We start from the raw sequence: 21,421 nt of genomic DNA, 5'->3' as shown, positions 1-21,421 counted from the left end.
CAGAATTCAGATTTATATTCATTTATCGAGTCAAATTTCTCTTTTAAAGGAAACATTTTCTACAAGCATAATGTGCCCATATTAGGAAGCTAGAAAGATGCAAATAAAGCAGCCTTTTATTATTACCTCAGAAATTATAAATGTACAGAGATGCCTGGAAATTAGTCACCATATATCATCATTACCATCATAATTTTCATCCAATGTCAATTCAGTATCATATGAAGACTTCCCCACATTTTCTTCACAAATGTATTTTTAGTAGCTGCTTGATCTGGCAAATTACCGATTTCATCTTTCCATCTTCCAGGGGTCTTTATTTTAATCAGTTTTGTTTGTCTCTTGGGATCCTACTTCACATTTCCTTTGTCCAGTGATGTTCAGTTGTTCTTGTTATCTGTCTGGCCCATTGTAGTCCCTTCATCTTGGCCCATTCTTAGTCCCTTAAGAATTTTGTTTACAAGCTTGTAGGAATGGCACATGATGAAATATACAAACATTTATTAATTTAGCCTTTATAATCTGGCCAGCACTGATATGCTTTTTTACGCTTTCAGACTTTTTTGTATGTCTTAATAGAAAGTGTATACCAAACAGAATGAAGCAATCATGAACTTAAGAATCCAAATGCTAATAAGAAAATGGATGGGGTCATCTTATTATGTACAGTTTCGTAATACAATTCTCTGTACCCCTTCAATCAAAAGGAACATACAAAATAAGTTCTAAATGTTCTAATACATACTGTAGCTGGAAAAATCTAAATGAACTCTATAAAACGTATTTACGTAAAACGTAAAATGGCAATAGTAGACCTGTATATGTTTTTACAATATTCAAAAGTTATAAATTCAGTAAGACTACAGCTGCACTAGGACCCTGTGGGGAATGAAGAGTGTCAGTACTGTAAGTGATGAAAGACACCCTGATATCTTTCACATCAGGACTAGGCAAGAGAAGTGAGAAACAATTTGGAGGAGAGATATATTCATTGTCTGAAAATGTGTATCAGCAATGATATAAAGCTAGCTGTTGTTTTTTTTTTGTTGTTGTTGTTGCATAGGTATCATATCATTCTGACTGTGCTGGTCTATCTCCTGCCCCTGGGTGTAATGGGAATTACCTACACCATAGTAGGCATTACCCTGTGGGGAGGGGAGATCCCAGGAGACACCTCTGACAATTACCATGAACAACTCAGAGCCAAGAGAAAGGTAAGGAGTGAATATTATACAGTATCTTCTACCATCACAGTAGGGATTGGAACATATGGTGAGCATTTCTTTCTACTAAAGGAATAAAGAATGAAAACATGGGAATCCATGCATGAGGATAGAACCTTACATAGGACACAAAAGGCAAACAACCCCTGATTTTGGCTAATAAATCTCAGAGTAAGACATGCCAGAAGCCATATCACGCTGCAACTCACAGCTGACAACCCACTGAAGCTAATCAGGTGTGAGCATGGTCAGTACCTGGGTGGGAAACCTCCTGGGAAAAACTAAGGTTGTTAGTGGGGCCAGTAGGGGACTTTCTGTGGTTATTACATATCCCAGGAAGTTTCTAAAAAAATATGGGTGTTACCCCGGCGTCCTGGTCAAATTTCCCATTGGCCTTTACCAATCATGGCCTCTTAATAATCCTCATCCAAGAATTGGCTTCATCGCTCTGTTCTCCTCCCCACTGATGTGTGGTGAGCAGACCAGCACACAGGTGGATGCTGCACATTGGTGGTGGTGGAATGGAGTCCCCATTACCTGTATAGCCCTGTAAAAAGCGCCATATAAGTGTAAGGAATTATTATTATTTCCTACTTGAACTTGGATTATAAATGTCTGGTGCTTCTGAATAACTATTTATACACAGTAAAAACTCACTTGAGTAGAAGAAAATGTCTAATAAGAACTTTTTGAAGTTCACCATGTGTAAGCATGGCCAGATTTCCATTAAAACAGCACTAAAGTGTTGACCTCATTACAGAAGCATCATGCCCTGCAAAAATTAACATGAATCTTTATCTGTTGTTAACCTCTTTTGAAAAACTCAATTTTTTTAATAGTTATACAGTATTACTTGTTTAAATAATAATATACTGTAGCTTAAAACTACTAAGAGAACCATACTGATAAATACTGGATGTAAACAATAACATAACATTTTAAAAATAAATGTATTTAAATTTATATTCAAACAATAGCCACATCTCTCAAATACTGCATGTCACTTTACAGAAATAAGTTTATTTATGGTATAGAATTAAATTATACAGAATATTTGGGACACAAATACAGTATGCACAGAAGTGACAGTAGGCTTTTTCATCTTTTAGTAAATGCATGTATTGATTTTATGTATTCCCAGTTGTATTTCAAGAAAACAACCTTTTTGCTTTTTCTGTTTTTGACTTATTTGATGTAATATTTTTTCAATTTAATATTTTCCTCACAAAATTAGCTGCAGAACGGAAATTCATTGAAAACACTATTAAGTGGCCCTATGATATAACTGGAAATCAGTATATAATGTACTGTATCAGGAAATTATTAAAACAATCTAGTCTCCATGAAGTTCAAGTAGGTAGCTGCGTCAGTATGTGTAGGCTGCAAAGGAACAAGTAAAGGTCTTTTCCATACTGAAAGCCTTCTTCAGGTGCCCTTCTACACATTATGTGTATTTTCTTTTCGACATGGAATAGATTTTTACCTGTTCTTTTCTAGTCTCCATTTGTGTCAGTCTTATTGCACACTGATACTAGTAATAAAGTTACTGTAACCCTGTTAACATATTACTTCTTTGGGAGTATTTGGGCCATGTGTATAAAATAAAATAATATTTTTCATTTTACATTGATGATTTAGAATGATAATTGTTTTTCGTGCTGTGCTCTGCATGTTAAGACATACAGTATATACACATGCAAAATAAAAAATGTCTCAGTGAATGAGGCTCAAATAGTCATTCTATTCTGTTTTGTTAACGAGTGCATACTACAGTATGTTTTGTCTACTACTACTTCTACTACTACTAATAATAATAATACCTATAGTGTATAAAATAAAATAAAATGTACTTAATTGTCCCATACAAATAATCATTATCTGATCGTTATCTGCACTATCAGTGTCTCTACTACCAGCACTATACTGTATATGCTGTATAGTATGAACTTTCTGTCAATTGAAAAACATTTCATCCAGAAATATAATAACTATTTTCCTACTAGTACACGCAATAACGGAATGGTACTTTTACGATTATTGTAAAGGTGCCCATTTTGAATGAGTGCACATGTCTGCAGAGGTACTTTGTTATCAGTTGCGACAAAAACTCTTGGGAACCCAGACTTTTGACAAAGCTACTGCCTACTTAAGAATTGCTCTTGCAGCTCATGGATTAGAGAGACGTGTTTTCCTTCATGTTTCACCGATGCTTCAATATAAACTGCATTATAACTAAAATCGACTGTGGCAGCAATACCCCCCTGGAAAGAACAAGTAGAAAAAAGATAAAGGTAAAATCAATTTTAGTGCAACACTCAGTACCTACATCTCCTCCAGTACCTGTCTATAGTAGTCCATGGCAGATATTGTTCACAGGTAGCATATATAGTACATTCACTGCAAAGGAACAAGTACAGTAAAAGGTTTATTCAATGCTTCTTCGTGTGTGTGACAGCTCCACAACTCTTCGGCTCCACAGGCGAAACGTTGTGTTTTCTTTCTTCTCTTTTCAGCATGGAACAAACCTATTACTTGTTCCTTTGCAGCCTACGCATGCTGACGCAGCTACAGTACCCACCTGAACATATACTGTACATTCAGTCTGTAATACTTTAATAAAAGTGACTCTGGTTAAGTACAGTACATGCACATTTTCTATGTAAACAAATGAATCACGGAACAATTACATATTTTGTTGATAATAAATATATATGTTAGCTATTAACATTTTTATATATTAATAGAAATTTGCATACACACTCTTAATCCACTCAACATGTCACACATTCTTTCCTTTTGTTACGTGTATGCTTAATGCAGTGAAGTTTTCTATTAAAATTATTTGTCACAAAAACAGACAAAACCATCAAGGTACCGTACATTTCAGTTGATAGCTTTTTAATAAAATGGATATTTTAATCTGCAGATCCATACCATAACAAGCATGTGGCACATAGATAACCCCATAGAAAGAGTCCAGTTACTCAGGATTTTTAAGCTCAGTATTAAAGTTAGTACACAGTTGGAAATTGATTTGAGTCATTAAGGTTTCAAGTAATGTAAACAATTATGCGTTTTAACTACAGTGCTGGATATACTGAAAATTTAGGTATAATTTTAACTTTGATGCTGAAGTACTGTTTTTTTTTATCTGAATGAGTTAACATTTTTGTAAAAATGTTTAAGGATCTGTGTTCCTCATTAAATTTCTCAGCAAGCATGGGATCAGAAGGCGGTCATTCTTCCCAGTTGCTCCCTATAGTGTTCTGTACTTTGGCCAGTGGTCACAAGATGCATGAAAACCCCTAAACCTTGCTGCATGACTGCGAACAGGGATCAGTGTCAGCAGGGTTCAAGACTGCACGCTCTGCTGTTCAAACTTTGTTTTTCTTCCTCTTCTCACCGCCCTCTTGTCAGCATTGAAATATTTTTCTGCAGGCAGATATCAGCATGAGATATTTGACAGTTGTCCGACATTAACAGGTGGCAGTTGAATTCAAGCTGAAATTCAACGCTTTGTACCAGGCTGTTCAAGAGATAAAATTCGAACCTCTTTAGTTTTTTTTACTGTGCTCCGAGCTTACCACCTTCTAAAATGTGGCTGTAAGCCCTAAAATGTCCTTGGCATAATAAACAATGTCAATGTGCAAGTTATTCTGCATATAATTATCACCCAGACGTACAGAGGATTGAAGGAAGAGAGGACTTCATATCAGAAATATTAACAACCTGCAGGGATCAGAAGGTTGTTAGACTGGTAACAGTAACTGTTCAGTAACTGGACTCTCCCACAGAGACTTCATTTGAATTTTGAGTTTGAATTTTTTAATCATCTGAAACCAAGCCCCCAGTTGTAAGAAAGTCATATTACACAAGCATATATTTATTTAAAGACTATGGTAAATATTTGTATTAGACCTTTTAAACACAGAACAAAATAAAAGAATAAGAGAAAAAATAAACACTTGATAAAAACCTTGTAACAACTTTAAGATAGCTGTCCAATGGCTTCTGCTAATGCCTGTAACCATTTTGTGATGGTCTATGATGTTAATGTTGAACACAATGATCATGATGGTCAATCTATTACATGACCAAAATCATTCCTGTATACTGTAGTACTGGCAGTGTGGGGGCAGCCATTGCACTAGTATTAGAAAGTGGACTGTTCATGAGATATTATCAACATAGTTTTGGATAATAAGACTTTTAAGATGTTATCGGAGTATAACATTAATTGCACCCAACAACATCACTCCTTAAAATTAAACCTTGATTCATCAGAGAAACCAGATATCCCAATGCACACAATGCATTATCTCGGGGAGGGACATTCCAAAAAATTAATGCATTGTTGCACAGTTGTCTCCAGCTCCAAAACAAGTTCACAAAGGCTTTTTCCACACATCAGAGTTGTGCTTAAATATGTTTTTTATTTAGATAAGCTACAGAAGTGGACTAAGGATTATTATGTGATGACCAATATGATGCCATTGTGCTTTAAAAATAATCGGTCTAAATTGTTTTTTGGAATCTCTTTTAGATTTTGTCAAATTTTATCATTTTTTATTGAATTTTATTTAAGATGTTTTCCAAGTTCGGTCAGATTTTCTCTTTTCTAAAAAATGACAGGGTATAATCATTATAATGTCACTTACTACTATATAACTATCCAAATCAAATTTTCATTTCAGAACAGTTCTCTCTATGAGAACACAGCACAGGAAACTCTGTCAAATATGTACAGTATAAAACAATATACAAATTACCTTACATTTATATACACTATACTTTTTTTCTGTATGAATCTTGAATTCTTACAGTAAGTACTATGCCTCCTTTTGAGTGTGTTTGTTCACACACTGGATTTATAATTTGTATATTTACACAGACTATTATTAGCATGGTTTTCTCATGAAATATTAAAATGTATATACAGTGTTTGTCTAGTTGTCATTTTAAGTTAATTTACACTAACATCATGCTGCACTTCTTAAATTGTGTTTTACAAGTGGTGACAATTTTTAAATCTATATTAGTTCATGAACCAGTTTCAGAGACTGTTTGGTTAATTGATTGAAAGCATATGTGTTATCCTTCCAGTGAACATACCATTACCATCTGACATGGTGTCGTTCCTGATATTAGTATGTCCAAGCTGCTACTCAGTTCTCACATTCCAAGCTATCTCTGTCTTGTCAACTGCTAGACTGATTGAATCAACACTTGGCAGGTTTCATGGATGACCAAAGCTGTTTCTGATTGTTGTGATACTATTTCTGGCCTGCTGCAGGTCATCTATTGCATAATAAAATAGTATCTTAGTGCTCCTTTCTAAGGATTGTTAGGCCAGTCACAGTAATTCCAAGTTTGGTTGGTATCATTTTAGTAACAACTTGATATTTTGTTTCCTGTGTTAATTACAGTATATGATTTTCATCTATTTTAAAGTTCTCTGTTACGTGGATACTTTCTTAAGCTTAAGAAACCTTGATTAGTAAATTATTAATGATATTAATGATTTGTTAGTCAACACAACAAATTCCATGCTCTCAGCCTTCTGTTTAGCCATTTTCCTAACCACATATTAGCAGGTAACCTGACTCAAAAATGCTTTTGTGCCATTCAGAATGTGTTTTGTAGGCTCTGTCCTGCAGAGCTTATTTTTTTCAGAGCAGATTGCGTGTCTGATATGGTCTTTTATGTGTTTATGGCGTTGGGAATATCATTCTTTTGCATCTGATACAAATGTTTAGTTTTGTGTTTTACATCATACATTCTTTATAGATTTATTCATACTGTACTGTGGAGACTTCATAAGTTCTTATGACTTTTGGAATGTATTTTTTCTGCATGCTAAACATATATTTCCTTTAAATATATCCAAATTGCTTACCGCTGTACTGAAGGCCCTGTCTCATCGGATTAAATTTGCTTTCCTGATATTAAATACCGTGTGCAGGATAATGGTGGTTCAGATTGCCAAAATACCTTCAATTTGACTGTTATAATCCCTTGATCTCAGTGGCTCAACAACCTGATTACAGTGAATACTATCCTGATTGTTAGCAAGAAGTAGGTTAAGATGCCTTTTCTCTGTGTTTTGTACTAATCAACCAAAAGCATACATTTCTTACATTAAGCACCCTTCAAAATATGGCCTGTGTACAGTATGTGAATTGTAAGAACTTCGATGTTAATAAGTTTAATGTTTTTAATTGACTGTATTACCATTCTCTGTGTGGAAACTACCAAGCTAAAAGATTTTCCTGTGTTTTTTATTTACTGTATTCTATTGATCTATTTCACAAAAGGAAAACTACATTAACTTCTTCTTCTTTATTTTGTTATAGTATACTTAAAACTGTAAAGGTTGAATTCAAATCAAATGTTTAGAAATAAGGGAAAGATAACTATGAAGGAATGAGATCTTAGAGAACAGATATGAGATATATTAGGTGGAAACAATTGAGAGATATTCTGCTTAAAGCACAGAACATGATAAATGAAAATAAGCTTAATGAAATTAACCTCTTTACAAAATAATTAAAATAGAATAGGATCTGTTTCAAGTGCTGAAATAAGTTCCTGAACTCAGGTCCTGGTTTAAATGAGACCGGTGATCTTTCTTATGTATGCATGCAGGAACAACACCACCAGTGCAAAAGGGCAGTGCAGTTCAGAGTTACAGTGGTACATTCGCCAGTTTATATACCGTGATCAAAACAGGTTACTGAGCTGATTACATCCTTTTACTACGCAGAGCTTTAGGCAGAACTTTGGGAAACATGTTAGAACAGAACATTCTCTGAAATTCTAAATATTAAGTTAAATATGGAGTTAGAACAAGTGGTTTACAGGTCCAGATACTACTGCAACAGGGAGTTCAAGAAACTTGAGGAAGTTGACGGTCATTCGCTTATTCATAGCACTGCAGCAGCCTCACTAGGAAAGTGTGATTAAACCGTACTGAGCTTGACCTATGGCACATGTGACAGAAAACAGCCTCTTTCAGGTGATGCCTTTATAACAGAATTCTATTAACCTTTCACAAGAAAAAGAATATATTGAATAGCAAACTTTGTAGGTAAAATTAGGCCCAAAAAGGCCCAACAAAGGATTGAAAGGAATATTATAAAGGAGGCTAAAACCATTTTTTTCCTGTATTGTAATAACTGTAACAGGTTAAGTAGAATGTTCTTGGAATAATAATGGGAATCTCCTAGTCAATGTAAGAAAGATTGCTGATGTATAAAATATTTCACTCTGGAATTGACACTATGAATTAGGCAGATAACAAACTATCTATTAAAGGATATTAACACAGATGAGGCAGAAGTACTAGAAGCCTTTAAGATCAACAAGTTTGCTGGCCTGACAGCATTCTGTCAAATAAGATGCATTATTTGTAGGCCATTAGCCAGACTGTAACAATCACTCAAGACAGGGGTAATACCAATTGTCTGAAAAATCACTAATGTAGTGCCCATCTATATCGAGGGGTCAAAAATCTGAAACGGTTAAAAACCAAAAAGTATTATTTCTGTTACTTGAAAGGTAATGTACTGTAAATGATAATTAGAACTAAACTAGAAGGATCATGTACAGTCAATTTGCAACTAACAGTCACAGCCTAATGGGGTAAAATAGACTATTTTAAAAAAGCTTCATTCTCTGAAAAACTTGACAAGGACGGCTACAAGAGCTAGTTAGTGAGCTTAGAAGTATATGAACAACAAACAACAGTAATGGACACACATCTGATTTTCTTTTACTTGGCTTGATTACATTCTCATACAAACTGACTGAAGAAGGTAAAGTTTTTTATCTATCTTGAAAAATGGAGATAACCGCTTCACAGGGGTCATTAGATTTTGGATTTCATTACTTCTCCCATTCTGCAATTCTTGTCTTTACAGCATTGATCACATTGCAGTATATTATTCATCATTTAAGTAAATTCACCAGGTACCTTTGGTATTTTGTAGTAAGACTGAACTTCTTTGAATACTGAAACTACAGGATGGATAAGCAGATTGCCTTACACTATAAAAAACAACATGTCATATAAAAAAGATCCACTTTCCAGCCGCGGACCAGAATGCATCATTCATTCCATTTTCTAACAGCATCATGCAGTTCAGCATTATTTTAAACAATCAGTGAGGTCAGACTGTTATGCAGTTTTCACTTCATAAATGTAATTTCAAAACTGGGAAATGATACTATACAGTATATGTATTTTATTACTGTGGCACAGACTTTGAAGTATTGCATACTGTATACTACAGTGTTCCTCTTTGGAGCCTTGATATGCATTAATTTCTTTAACCCTAATGCAAAAGATAAAGTAAACCATTTGTACAGATTGAAATAACTTGAAGCTCTTGGAATGTGTGAAATGATAACTGAAATATGGAAAAAGAACACTGTGGAGAGGATTTCTTCAGCATGTCAATTAAATTGTATTGATTCTTAATGTCCTTTCCTTAATTCAGATGTTGCTTTTGAGAAATACTCTGTAATGGCTTTATAGACATAGGGGTAGCCATGGATGTGGCCACTTTCAACAAGTTATGCGTTTTATTGACACGTTTGTTGACTTATTGACAAACTTCTTACGCGTATTTAAACAAAAGCTAAATCACTGACAAATTCAACACAAATATTGCTACAACTCTCATTTTTAATAGTATGATGGTTATAGAATGTTTTACTTTCAAGGAGAAATACCTGTTTTATGAATGCAATTCCATCCATCCATTTTCTAACAGCATTGTCCTATTCATGGTTTCAAGGGAGCCAGTAAGCCAGGCTAGGATATACGCTGGGTGGGAGACCAGTCCATTGTCATGCACAAACAGACACAAACACACACACCAAGGCCAATTTTTCCCATAGCCAATTAACCTACTAGTATATTTTTGGAATGTGGAAAGCAGAGACGTTGAAGAAACCCAACGCAAACACAGGGAGAACATACATTACAAACTCCACACAGATCGCACCCAGGACTGGAATTGAGCCTAGAACCCCAGTACTGCTAAGTACAGTAGCAATGTTAACCACTGCACCACTGTACTGTCCCTGAATGCACCATATTCAAACAAAAGAGCATGAAGGGACTTGGGTCCTTAAAGAACTGCTACATTCATATGTAAATGCAGTGCAACTGTAAAATTCTTTGTTCATCTTTATTTCATTGTTGCTCTGCTTGTAAAGTCAAGTCATTTTAAACTTACAGTATTTATGCTTATTAAAATGTGGGTACAGTACAGTATGTCTTAGGAGCATAGCAAAATAGCTTGCAGTAAAAGCTACCTTTCATCAATAAAAAGCCCTCTGTGTCTTGTAAACATAGCATCAAGCCTTTTGTGTTCTGTTAGCAATTAGTATTTCAATCATTGACTGGAGTCAGTGACAAATTAAGTTTCTTACGGTGAACCATTATTCAGTAATTCTGATAGACATATATCTTGTATTAAAAATCATCCATTCAAGATTTAGAAATTTAAACAAGATCTTTGTATTGGAAATTGATATGGTTGCCACTGTAGGTTATATTATGTATCTTGATTATTTCTTACATTCAGAATTATGCTGTTATTTTTTGCAGCCTACCCCACAGTAATGTAATAAAATAGGTATTTGGTGCAGGAAGAATTGTCAGAAAGCACTGCAATGTTATATTATCTTGTAAAATTAATATATTTTAAATACATCTGGAAAAATCTAATGTGTAGTAATAAATATATACCTTTGTCTGAAACAACAGGAACTCTGTAGCAGACAGTTTTATTCATTGTATGGGTTTTGGCCACAATGTTAGCATAACACTGTCATTCTTCTCTGATCATGGGAATTCTCTACTTGGCTGTAGAAATTCGTATTAACTTGGTGAATTTTCAATCAGTCAATAAATCTCATCATTACTAGAGGAACATTCATGATACATTACCTCAGAATATCCATAATCCAAATACACTAATTGTAAACATAACTGGAACAATTTGACAATTCAAATACAATACAGCAATTCAAATGAAAAAAATATATAAATAAAAACACAAATAGATTCAGTTCTGTAATGATAAGTATGGTGATATTAAGCTTTTGAAAAAATCTCAAAACAACATAAAAGATCCCTAATATGCAGTGAGCAGGAGCCTAAGCTATCAGACAAGACTGCAAGGCAGTGAGGTTGTCGTCTGTTGTATGCAAAATGTGTAAATATATATCCATCCATCCATTATGTAACCCTTTTATCTAATAAAGGTTCCCAGGGTAGCCTGAGCGTGTCCTGACAAGTAAACACACAGTCACACCAGAAGCCATTTAACCTACTAGTTTGTCATTTTAATGTGAGAGAAAGTCCATGCAAACTCAGGGAAAACATACATACTCCACACAGATAGCACCCCAGGAATTGAACCCAGGACTTCAACAATGCTAACCACTGTGCCACTGTCCTGCCCCAAGAAATATTTATATACTTTTCAAAGTATGTGTGGGGCCAAGAGCAGCATTTGTAATGACTTAAGAGGATGAATTCTTTATTAAGAATAGGTCAATGTTCAGTCCATTCTGAACAGTAGAAAGAAAGTACACTACAGTACTTGCGCCTTTGCAGCTGGTGCACACTAATGCAGCTCCCCACTTGAAATTCAGAGCCATTTAGCTCTTCATCCCGTCACAATGTTGCAGGAGACTGAACTGGTAACTGCATGTGTAAAAAGGTGAATACACATACACGGTCAGTTATCGGTTCTGTGCTTTGTGATTGGATGAGTGACGTGTGATGGACACAGCATTGGTATGACAGGAGGGCAACTATTACTAGTGCCTCATAGCTCTTGGGTTCCAGATTTGATTTAAGACTAGGGTGCCTTCAATGTGAAGTTTGCATGTACTCCCTTCACTCACATGTGTTTTCACCGTGTGTTTTGGTTTCTTCCCTTCCAGGGGAGTGTTCACAATGTTAATGGGTGTCTCTAAATTGTTAGTTCATGTGGGTGCAGGCTCTGCAGTGGACTGGCATCCCTCCAAGGGTGTGCCTGAAATAAACATTGGGTTGCCACGACCCTTTCTCACAATGGGCAGATGTTCCTCCTACACAAACATGACCTGCTCTTTCTCTGAGCTGCTCATAACCTGCGTAACCTGCTTATTCCACAGCCTATAAATCCTCAAAATGATGCAGCATTACTTCCTGCACTTTTTTGAAAGTTCTTGGAATAGCTTGAAAATGTAATTTGCGTTTTTTGAGTAGTGCAGTTACATATTTCATTGAAAATAAAAAAAGAATGTGTAACTGCCATGAATATATTGGTCATGTCAGTTTTCTGAATGCTAACCTTTTTTCCACATAGTGCAGAACCTCTCATGTCATCTGAAAATGCCATTTGCAAAGCTGACCGTTAGGATGCAGAATTTTAATGACCTTAGGTAAGATCTTGTTTATGGACAGATACAAAATTCCAGCCTGGAGCAGTTTTCTAGGTTAAAAATCCCTTGCTTTGTGACAGACTGCAACAAATAAACAATCAAGCAGATTTCAAGGTCTCTTCAGGTCTTTTTTACCTTAAGACGCAACTGTCTTGCAACAGACTGTTTCTCAAAGTGAAGTGGTTGGTGTACAGATTACAAATTAGAGGAGTGAAAATGGTAATACAGCGACAACTATTATTATTATTGTTGTTGTTGTTGTTGTTGTTATTATTATTATTCGTATAATAATATTATTGACTCAACAAAGGCAGAACAGTGTAGCCTTCCTCTTGCTTTTCCATGGTACTACAATGTACCAAAAAGTGGTATTTTTCGTATTGTTGTATTGCAGTGATGTGGTTTGTTGTGACTGACTTTAACTAATTATCAGTTAAGGAGAAAGAAAAGCAAAAGTTAGATTTTACAATAAAATATAGTATCATAAACACATATTCCATACTATTAAGATTATACAGTATATATAATATATAACATATGTTCATTGTGTAATTAATATATTCTCCAAAACATCTCTATAAAAGAACACTTCTAATCCAGAACAAATGCAACCTCATTAGACAGTAATAATCTTTTCACTAGTTATTTCTTTTTATTGTAGTGTTGGAAGGAACAAAAAAGCATACACCAAAGAAACAGTATATTTAGACAAACAAATGAATTAACAAATGTTTTATTAAATAGGCATTGCAGTTTGTACCGTATGAGAGGCTTAAATTAATCATAAAAATTATGGGAATGAATATAAATTACCTCTTGCCATTTTGCATCACGGAGATGCAGAATTATCTAAACTGACTTCTAATTCTGTGTTTTTGCACAAGTAAAGGCAATCTTCCCATTGAAATAGTAAGATTAAAATCTAATAATTTTATAGTGCTGTAATTTATGAATCCACAGTACATTTTTACAGTGTAGAACATAACAATCTCTTCTTGTATTTAAAGGCAAAAAAGGTTGCAGCTTTCCAAAAGGTGTTGGAGTACACACTAGTCCTAGAAAAGGAGCAGACCTGTTTCATTTGATCTGGCACTAAACAAGCAATTAAGATTAACAATATGATTGGATTTTCTCAATTTGCTCTTTACAGGATAATACATAGAACTTTGGATGTTTCATCAACTTGAATTAAAATTACTGTTGGTACTGTACATGTTATCCAGTTTATTCTCTCCATCGGGCCATCGTAGTATCTCATTTTATTTGTGTTACTGTTTCAAAGTGTAGCATAAGTTCAAATGAAAAGACATACAGTACCTGATTATGATTAAACAGAATATTTTAGATGGTATTTTTTCCTTTACATACACCTCAGTTTCTTATAAATTATAATGTTTTCAGTTTCACTCATGCCATTTTGGCTCAGAAGATCCTTTAAAAGTATTGAAGGATGTGTCCAATATATGTTTAATAGAATTTAAGATACTTCATAAAATATTGTGGCCGGCATAGTGGCACATTGGTTAGCATTGCTGCCTGGTAGGGATGGGGCCCTGGGTCAGTTCATGACCTGGGGTGCTGTCTGCATGGAGTTTATACTGTATGATCTCAAAGTGTTCAAGTGGGTTTCCTCTGGGTGTTCTGGTTTCCTCCTACATTCCAAAGGCATACTGGTAGGTTAACTGGCTTCTGGGAAAACTGGTCATGAGTGGGTGTGTGGCCCCAGCGATGGACTGGCATCCGGTCTAGGATATACCCTGCCTTACATCTGTTGCTTGCCAGGATTTTGACACTTTGAAAGAAGCTGGCGATGCAATCTATTTCTTTGTTGTATTGTTTTATTTGTTTTTGTTTTGTATTTTACTGTATGTATTGTTTTTTTATAACAGGTAGAAAAGTTTTATAACAGGTCTGTTAAAGTTACCTAGATATCCATTTCTGAACTGTTTGTTGGGAATGTATCGCAAACTAACTATCCTTAAGGATAATAATTCTCCCTTAGGAACATAACCTAGGAATAAGGTGGCACAGTGGTTAGCATTGTGTTACGGCTAAGTCAGGACCCTATGCGGTAGAAGGTCAGAGAGCAGGGAGCGGGGGTTGAGCGAGCTGGGTGTACAGTACTTAGCCAAAGCGTGGAATCTGAAATCATAGTCGAAGGGAAGCGCAGATCAGGAAGCCAAAGGTCTGAGAGAGAGAGAGAGAGAGAACTAGCGAGTCGTTACAAGGACGTGAACGAGGACCTCTATTGGTATACCCAATAATGAGCACTGTGGTAGTGGTGAAGAGCCCTTAAGTAGTCTGGATAGTTAGTTCTGATTCTGGCGTCTTCTGGAATTGGAAGGGGCTTGTTTCGGATTATGGGGAACCATGACACATTGCTGCCTCACAATGCTGGGGTCCTGGGTTTCTGAACCTGAGGTTACAAAATAAATAGATGGAAATGAAGAACAACTAGTGTGAATATTGCTAACAGGAAATGGATACATGATACAGTATATTGAACCCATTCAATGAAAAAATGGACCCCATTTAACCACTTTGATTTAAAAGTAGTTTTGAGCATTGACATGTCATTAAGTGCTTCAGCATTATGTACAGTTCATCTGTGCCTAAATCATAAATCACTTTCTGTTTTATTCTTGATTATGTGATACTAAACTAATTTGTATTGCTTTCAATGTCTCTCAGTATCTACTAATTCATGAAGTGTTGATAGATGCCATCTACAACCCCTTGTTTATAGTTTTATCACCACATTTGCTAGCTCTGGAACAAAAAATATATGAAACAAGTGCAAATGATTTTTAAATGTGATTTGGGTTTATTTGAGAGAAAGATGCAGTACACATGAAAGAAATGGCTTAGTCCTAATCAACTGATTATTACTATATACTGTATACAGCTGGATGTAATATTACAACTACAAAACACTTAATGGCTTTTCCTTAAAGAAAAGTACATCCAAAAAGATGGAGTAAAATAATTGCAGAGGTGAAAAACATACTATAAAAACTCAATAGCGTTGTGTCTGACATGTCTGGTGCTTCCAGCAGCTCCAATCTTACTGGCGTATCAAGGTCACCATCTGTTTTCTTCCAAGCCTGTAATCCTTCCTCTGGTAGGTCAGTGTCACAGAATTATGTGCAGCTCCATTGTGAATATATTAAAGCAAACAAAATAGCTAACTTTCTGGAGAATATACTGAAGTACAGTACATTGAGCTTCCACCAGCCTCTCCATTGAGAAGTGATGAACACCTTGCCAATATAATGAGCAACTTGCTGTACTTAGGTTTAGAGAACAAAACTACTGTTTTTTTTTTGTTTTGTTTTGTGAACTTTTCACAAAATGATTCTCGTACTACTTATACTTTTGTGATTCCATGGCTTTTTTGTTTTGGCTTTTGAAGCTAATCTTGCAATGTAAAGTTCTCCCTTATGAGATTGAGGAGTATTAAAATATGTACAGTATCTACACAGTATGGCAATTATACAGTACTGTAGCTTAAACAGGAGATTCTAAATCTGTTACTCTGTGGAGTGCATTACTGCTGATTTCTAAATATCCTATGAAAAGGAAAAGGATGTTTGAAGTGCTAATAAAGTTAAATTAAAATTAGTGTCTTGACATTGGCAAAGTTCTTTATGTCAACAACCACATGTTGTTGACATAATTCTGGACCACATGCATTTTTCGCTAAGGAATTTATTCCTCCCTTCCACTTTTTTCCTGTAATTCTAAATTTACTGTAATTGGCTGAAGGGTAAGATTAAATATGCATTTTTATGTTCTTTCTAGAATTTATAATAACAAAATTTAAACTACTACTGTATCTTTTGTGATAAGTACCATGCCAACTTTTTTTCTGCTCAGCCCTATTAAGTATTATGTAATTGCATAATGGGCTTGGAGTGGCTTTTGTGAGGAAGGTGTTAATTATTCAGCATGAGAACTTGGGGAATGTGTGTTCCTAGTGGACAATGAGCCAATCCCTTCCCATAAAAAGAACTCTAAAGGGACTGTGGCAGTTTTACTTGTTGAAAGAAATATTGGATGCAAAGGTGGTTGCAAAAAGGAAAATAAAGTTTAAGAGTTCCTTCTTCAAAAGAAATCACTGAGCTCTGCTGATATGCAGTACTGTATATAAGCCTGTATACCATTATTTAGAGCATATGTACTGTACGTTTGCAATTGAAAGGAGGCCATTTGGGCCATCTATCTAATATAAAGATGGTTTATTTTTTATGCTTTACTAAGACAGCTTATTTTACTAACAGGTTCTGGTCCTGTGCGCGTTTAATATAAACATGGCCACCCATCCATAATTTACACAATGTTTTTATTTGACTGTTATACAACAGGGGAAGGTCTGTTCCGTCACCTTGTTATATAAAGACAATTGCATTCTCATACACTTGTCTGAGATGAAAAATAAACAAAATACTTGCTGAGTTGGGTTACAGTCTTGTGAAATGGATGAGTGAAGAGTGAATTTAAATATGATAAAAGCTGGTTGCACTACAAGCATGTTAATTAATTTGTGACCAATCCAGGAGACTACATTTTGTTAACTTTGTATTACAAGTTGTTATTAGAAAACAGACATGTATTTTAAATCTTCTGTGGTATTTAACATGCAACAAGTAGCAGCTTTAAGCAATAAAAGGGTTGTGTCAAATCAAAGTTAATAAAGGGAAATGTCTCCTTGTTTTCTTGAAGGCTGACATTTTCAATTCTTGCTTTCTAGTTATTGATGATAAATTTGAATGTTTCTTTTCATAACCTAATTGTTTCTCAGCCTTTTCAAGGACCAAATGTGCAGGGAAAACAGTAGTGCAACAAGAATGTTACTTTATTTAGTTCAAAAACTTGAAACTTTATTTAGTTGAAAATCACCTTGAAGGTTAGGGTACCACATATATTAATTGGGCAAGTAATGATAATAAATAAAGACAAAAATCTGGTTTGTCTATCTAACATGAATCAAAATGATTCTGTGCTGATTCATTCTGCCATGGATGCCTTATGAAGGGAAAATGCCACTTTGAACAAATAATACTAATAATAATTCCTTAGACTTATATACTGTAGTGCTTTTCTGGACACTCCACTCAAAGCACTTTACAGGTAATGGGGTCTCTCCTCCACCACCACCAATGTGCAGCCCCACCTGGAGGATGTGACAGCAGCCATAGTACGCCAGAATGCTCACCACACATCAGCTATTAGTGGGGAGGAGAACAGAGGAATGAAGCCAATTCATAGATGGGGATTATTAGGAGGCCATGATTGGTAAAAGCCAATGGGAAATTTGGGCAGGACACTGGGGTAACACCCCTACTCTTTTCAAGAGACACCCTGGGATTTTTAATGACCACATAGAGTCAGGACCTCAGTTTTACATCTCATCAGAATGGCGGCACCTTTTTACACCCTATCGCTATACTGGGGCATTAGGACCTACACAGACTGCAGGGTGAGTGCCACCTGCTAGCCCCATTAACACCTCTTCCAGCAGCAAACTTAGTTTTTCCCAGGAGGTCTGCCATCCAGGTACGGGACAGGCTCACATCTGCTGAGCTTCAGTGGGTTGCCAATTATGAGTTGCAGGGTGATATCGCTGCTGTAATGAATGAATTGTTTGACAATTTACACCTCTAAATGTTTCATACACATGATATAACAATCTATAACGAGAACATTATAATTATCACTCTGCTTTAGAGCTTTAGTACATATACAGTACTTGCATACATAGCAAGTATGTGTTTCTTTATTTTGTTTTTAACCCCCATTTGGAATATCTATCTTCAAACAAATGAGAGTCTATGACCATCCAGCCACAGGGAATCAGATAAAGTTAATTGCACTAGCATTTTATCACATTCAAGTTTTTCAGTTTTCAGTTGTAATTGGACAGATGAATTGTGCTGGATAAATTTGTTGAATCAATTTATAGTAGTTACAAGTGGAATTAAATTAAGAAAACCTATTAAAATCTAAAGCACTGCACTGTATTATTTATATAATATTTTAAATGCTACAGTGAAAAGATAGTTCTTTAATTGAGTTTAATATTTTGGGCAGAGCGTTCCCCAGGCAGGTGCTACACAAGAGAAGGTTCTATCTCCTATTGTATGGAGACTAGTCTTCTTCAAAGTAAGAAGGCCCAGATAACCAAATCTCCAATTAAGGGTTGGAATATATTCATGTAATAAATCCATAAAATAGCCTTGAGCTTGACCACTCAGTTCCATTTATTTAACTAGCCTTTTAGTTGGCTCACAAGTCACGGGTGTCTGGAGACAATAAAGACTATTTAATATCTTAGACAGCAGCCTGGTAGTAAGGAGTTGCAATAGTCTAATTTTTGTTTTCAATGAAGGCACGTATCAATAAATATCAGATAGGTAGAACAAGGTTCTTAAGTGAGCATTAGCTGCCAGAAAAGTCAAATTGTATGATCTTATATATGATATGAAGTTCTCGAGGTTCTGGAATTTTTTTTTGACACAGGTACAGTATGATTGATGTGGACTTAGTAACAGAGTGCTACAGAAAGAAGACCAAATTTCAGTAGCTCATTAATTTTCTTAGTAGTATACAAGAAAGAGAGAAGCTAACTTTGCATATGGGCATAGGAATAGGATTGTATTGTAGGTCTTCCTGCATCAGCAGCAACAAAGCTAGAGAAACACAAACCTATGAATCAATATTTATTAACATTGTTGTGGAAAAAAGTGCACGAATGTATCGTATTGTTGAATAGAGGGAGAAAATGTAGAATAAGTAGCACATTTGAACATTTTCTTTTGATGGGAAAAAAATGACTATAGAATTACTGTTACCCCCAATAAGACTGGAACAGAAGGAGGATCACGCTGCCTTGAGGGCATCCCAACAGGCCTGCTGATGTTGTTCATCTATACCTTCAGAAATGATCATAATGTCATTTTGTGGCCTTAAAGGAGCACATAGTGCTCTTTGAAAGTATTGGAACAGCAATGTCTAAACAGCTATGTTTTCATATGAGAGTATAGGATATGAATGCAAAATATAATATAAGGTATCATTGTGACAAATAGGGGTTACGAAAATAGATAATTACAGAACATAGAGTGGGATAATCAATAAGAAAAATAATTAATCACAACCCATAAACTGTAAAGATTATGCCAAGAATATAACCGAGTGGTTGATACAATTAGAAGCACCTTAGCTTTTTTTGTTCACACAGCTTTGGTGAAGAGATTAATAAGTTAGACACTTTAAGTTAAACATATTTATTAATAATTATAATGACACACTAAACACACCTAACACATAACATAAAAATACTACATGCAAGCTAGTCTATTTAAAAACAAGGTGTCTCGGAGGCCTAAATCCTGACCTACCAAAAAAAACAAACAAGATAGAAATAAATCTGTCTTCTACACCAAACAGGATACAACATAGAGTTACAGTAAATGTATCTTTAGATAAATCCAGATGCTAAAAAAAATAATGTGAACCCATCTCCCTATTCTAAAAAATAATTCATTAACTTGGAGAGACCTTTTTTAACCTAGGGATTCTCTATACAGGAAATAAAAGTTTCCTAAAAACAACAGAATGGCAAGCTCTCTTAACAAAGTTAAAATAATTATTTGAATTTGGCCTTAGGCTGAGCGGAACAAGGAGTACAAACCTGGCACAGTCTTTTCTCCTCTCTCACTGTGTCTTGCTGCTTATCCTCTCTTTTTTTCTCTTTTCTCTACCTGCCTCATTTCCTCAACTATTGATGACCCTTAATCATTTACCTAGAATTAAATTGAACAAAGTAAATCAGCCAATTCCTTTGCTCAATGTGTCTCAGACCCCCTTCCATTCAGTAAACACCTCAATTCCTCTGTTGCTTTAAATCCCCCAAGAACTATAAATGTTGACTAGGCAGGTGTTAATATATTGTCTTTAGATTCTTGAGACACCTCAATAATCGTATATATATATATTTATTCACTTGCAATAACCATAACAATATATATTATATGCAGTAATTCTATGCATACATTTGATCATATTACAATATACAGTAACAATAACATACTTTGTCGTCAATCCAGTGATTTCAAGTGGCCATACAGTAAGTACTAGGATACATTCAATTTAAGTAAATTTCAGAGTGTAAAATTGAATAATTTACTGCATATCCATTTGAAGCAAAAACTACATGAAGTCTGCAACCCACTGAGATCACCAAAGCCTTTGTATAATAATTTCAGATTAATCATTAAGCCTTTCCTTCAGACACTTTGAGTTCTTGCATTTTCTTAGGGGGTTCCAGCTTCAGTTTTTTCTTCAACGTGTTAAACACATGTTCAGTTGGAAGATGTTCAGTTAAATCTGAAGATTGACTTAGTCAAAGATTTTCCACTTTGTTTTCTCCTGATGCACTTTGCTGCATTAGTAACATGTGTCATTGTCATTGTTATTGTCATGCTGCATGGTGAAGCATAATCTATTAAGTGTGAGAGCTTTTTCTTCTATGTAAGCAGACAGAATGTTTACTGTATGTGAACATCAGAATTCATTTTTGCTGCTGACATCCTTAAGTGTATTATCAAGAAAGACAAGTGAACCACTTTCAGACGTGGCTGTGTATGCGCAAACCATGAAGTTACCTCCACCACACATTAGAATTTGCTCTAATTGTTTATGAAAAGATGAGGCCCAGATAAATCTTTACTAAAGTGGTAGAAAGTTTATTG

General features: G+C 35.2%; 1 protein-coding gene across 1 annotated transcript in view; it reads left to right on the top strand.

Annotated features, from left to right (window-relative positions):
• Window positions 1-21,421, top strand: part of LOC148677815 (neuromedin-K receptor-like) — a 62,236-nt gene that overhangs the window by 17,358 nt on the left and 23,457 nt on the right. The window contains exon 3 of the mRNA XM_088626574.1: window positions 1,064-1,214. Within this exon, the coding sequence (XP_088482700.1) occupies window positions 1,064-1,214 (151 nt within the window). The remainder of the gene's footprint in view (window positions 1-1,063; window positions 1,215-21,421) is intronic.

The sequence above is a fragment of the Lepisosteus platostomus genome, chromosome 1, assembly GCF_059453375.1.
Source record: "Lepisosteus platostomus isolate fLepPlt1 chromosome 1, fLepPlt1.hap1, whole genome shotgun sequence".
NCBI classification, from domain to species: domain Eukaryota; kingdom Metazoa; phylum Chordata; class Actinopteri; order Semionotiformes; family Lepisosteidae; genus Lepisosteus; species Lepisosteus platostomus.
Note: the sequence above shows the minus strand (reverse complement) of the source record. Positions and strands in the feature narration are given on the sequence as shown.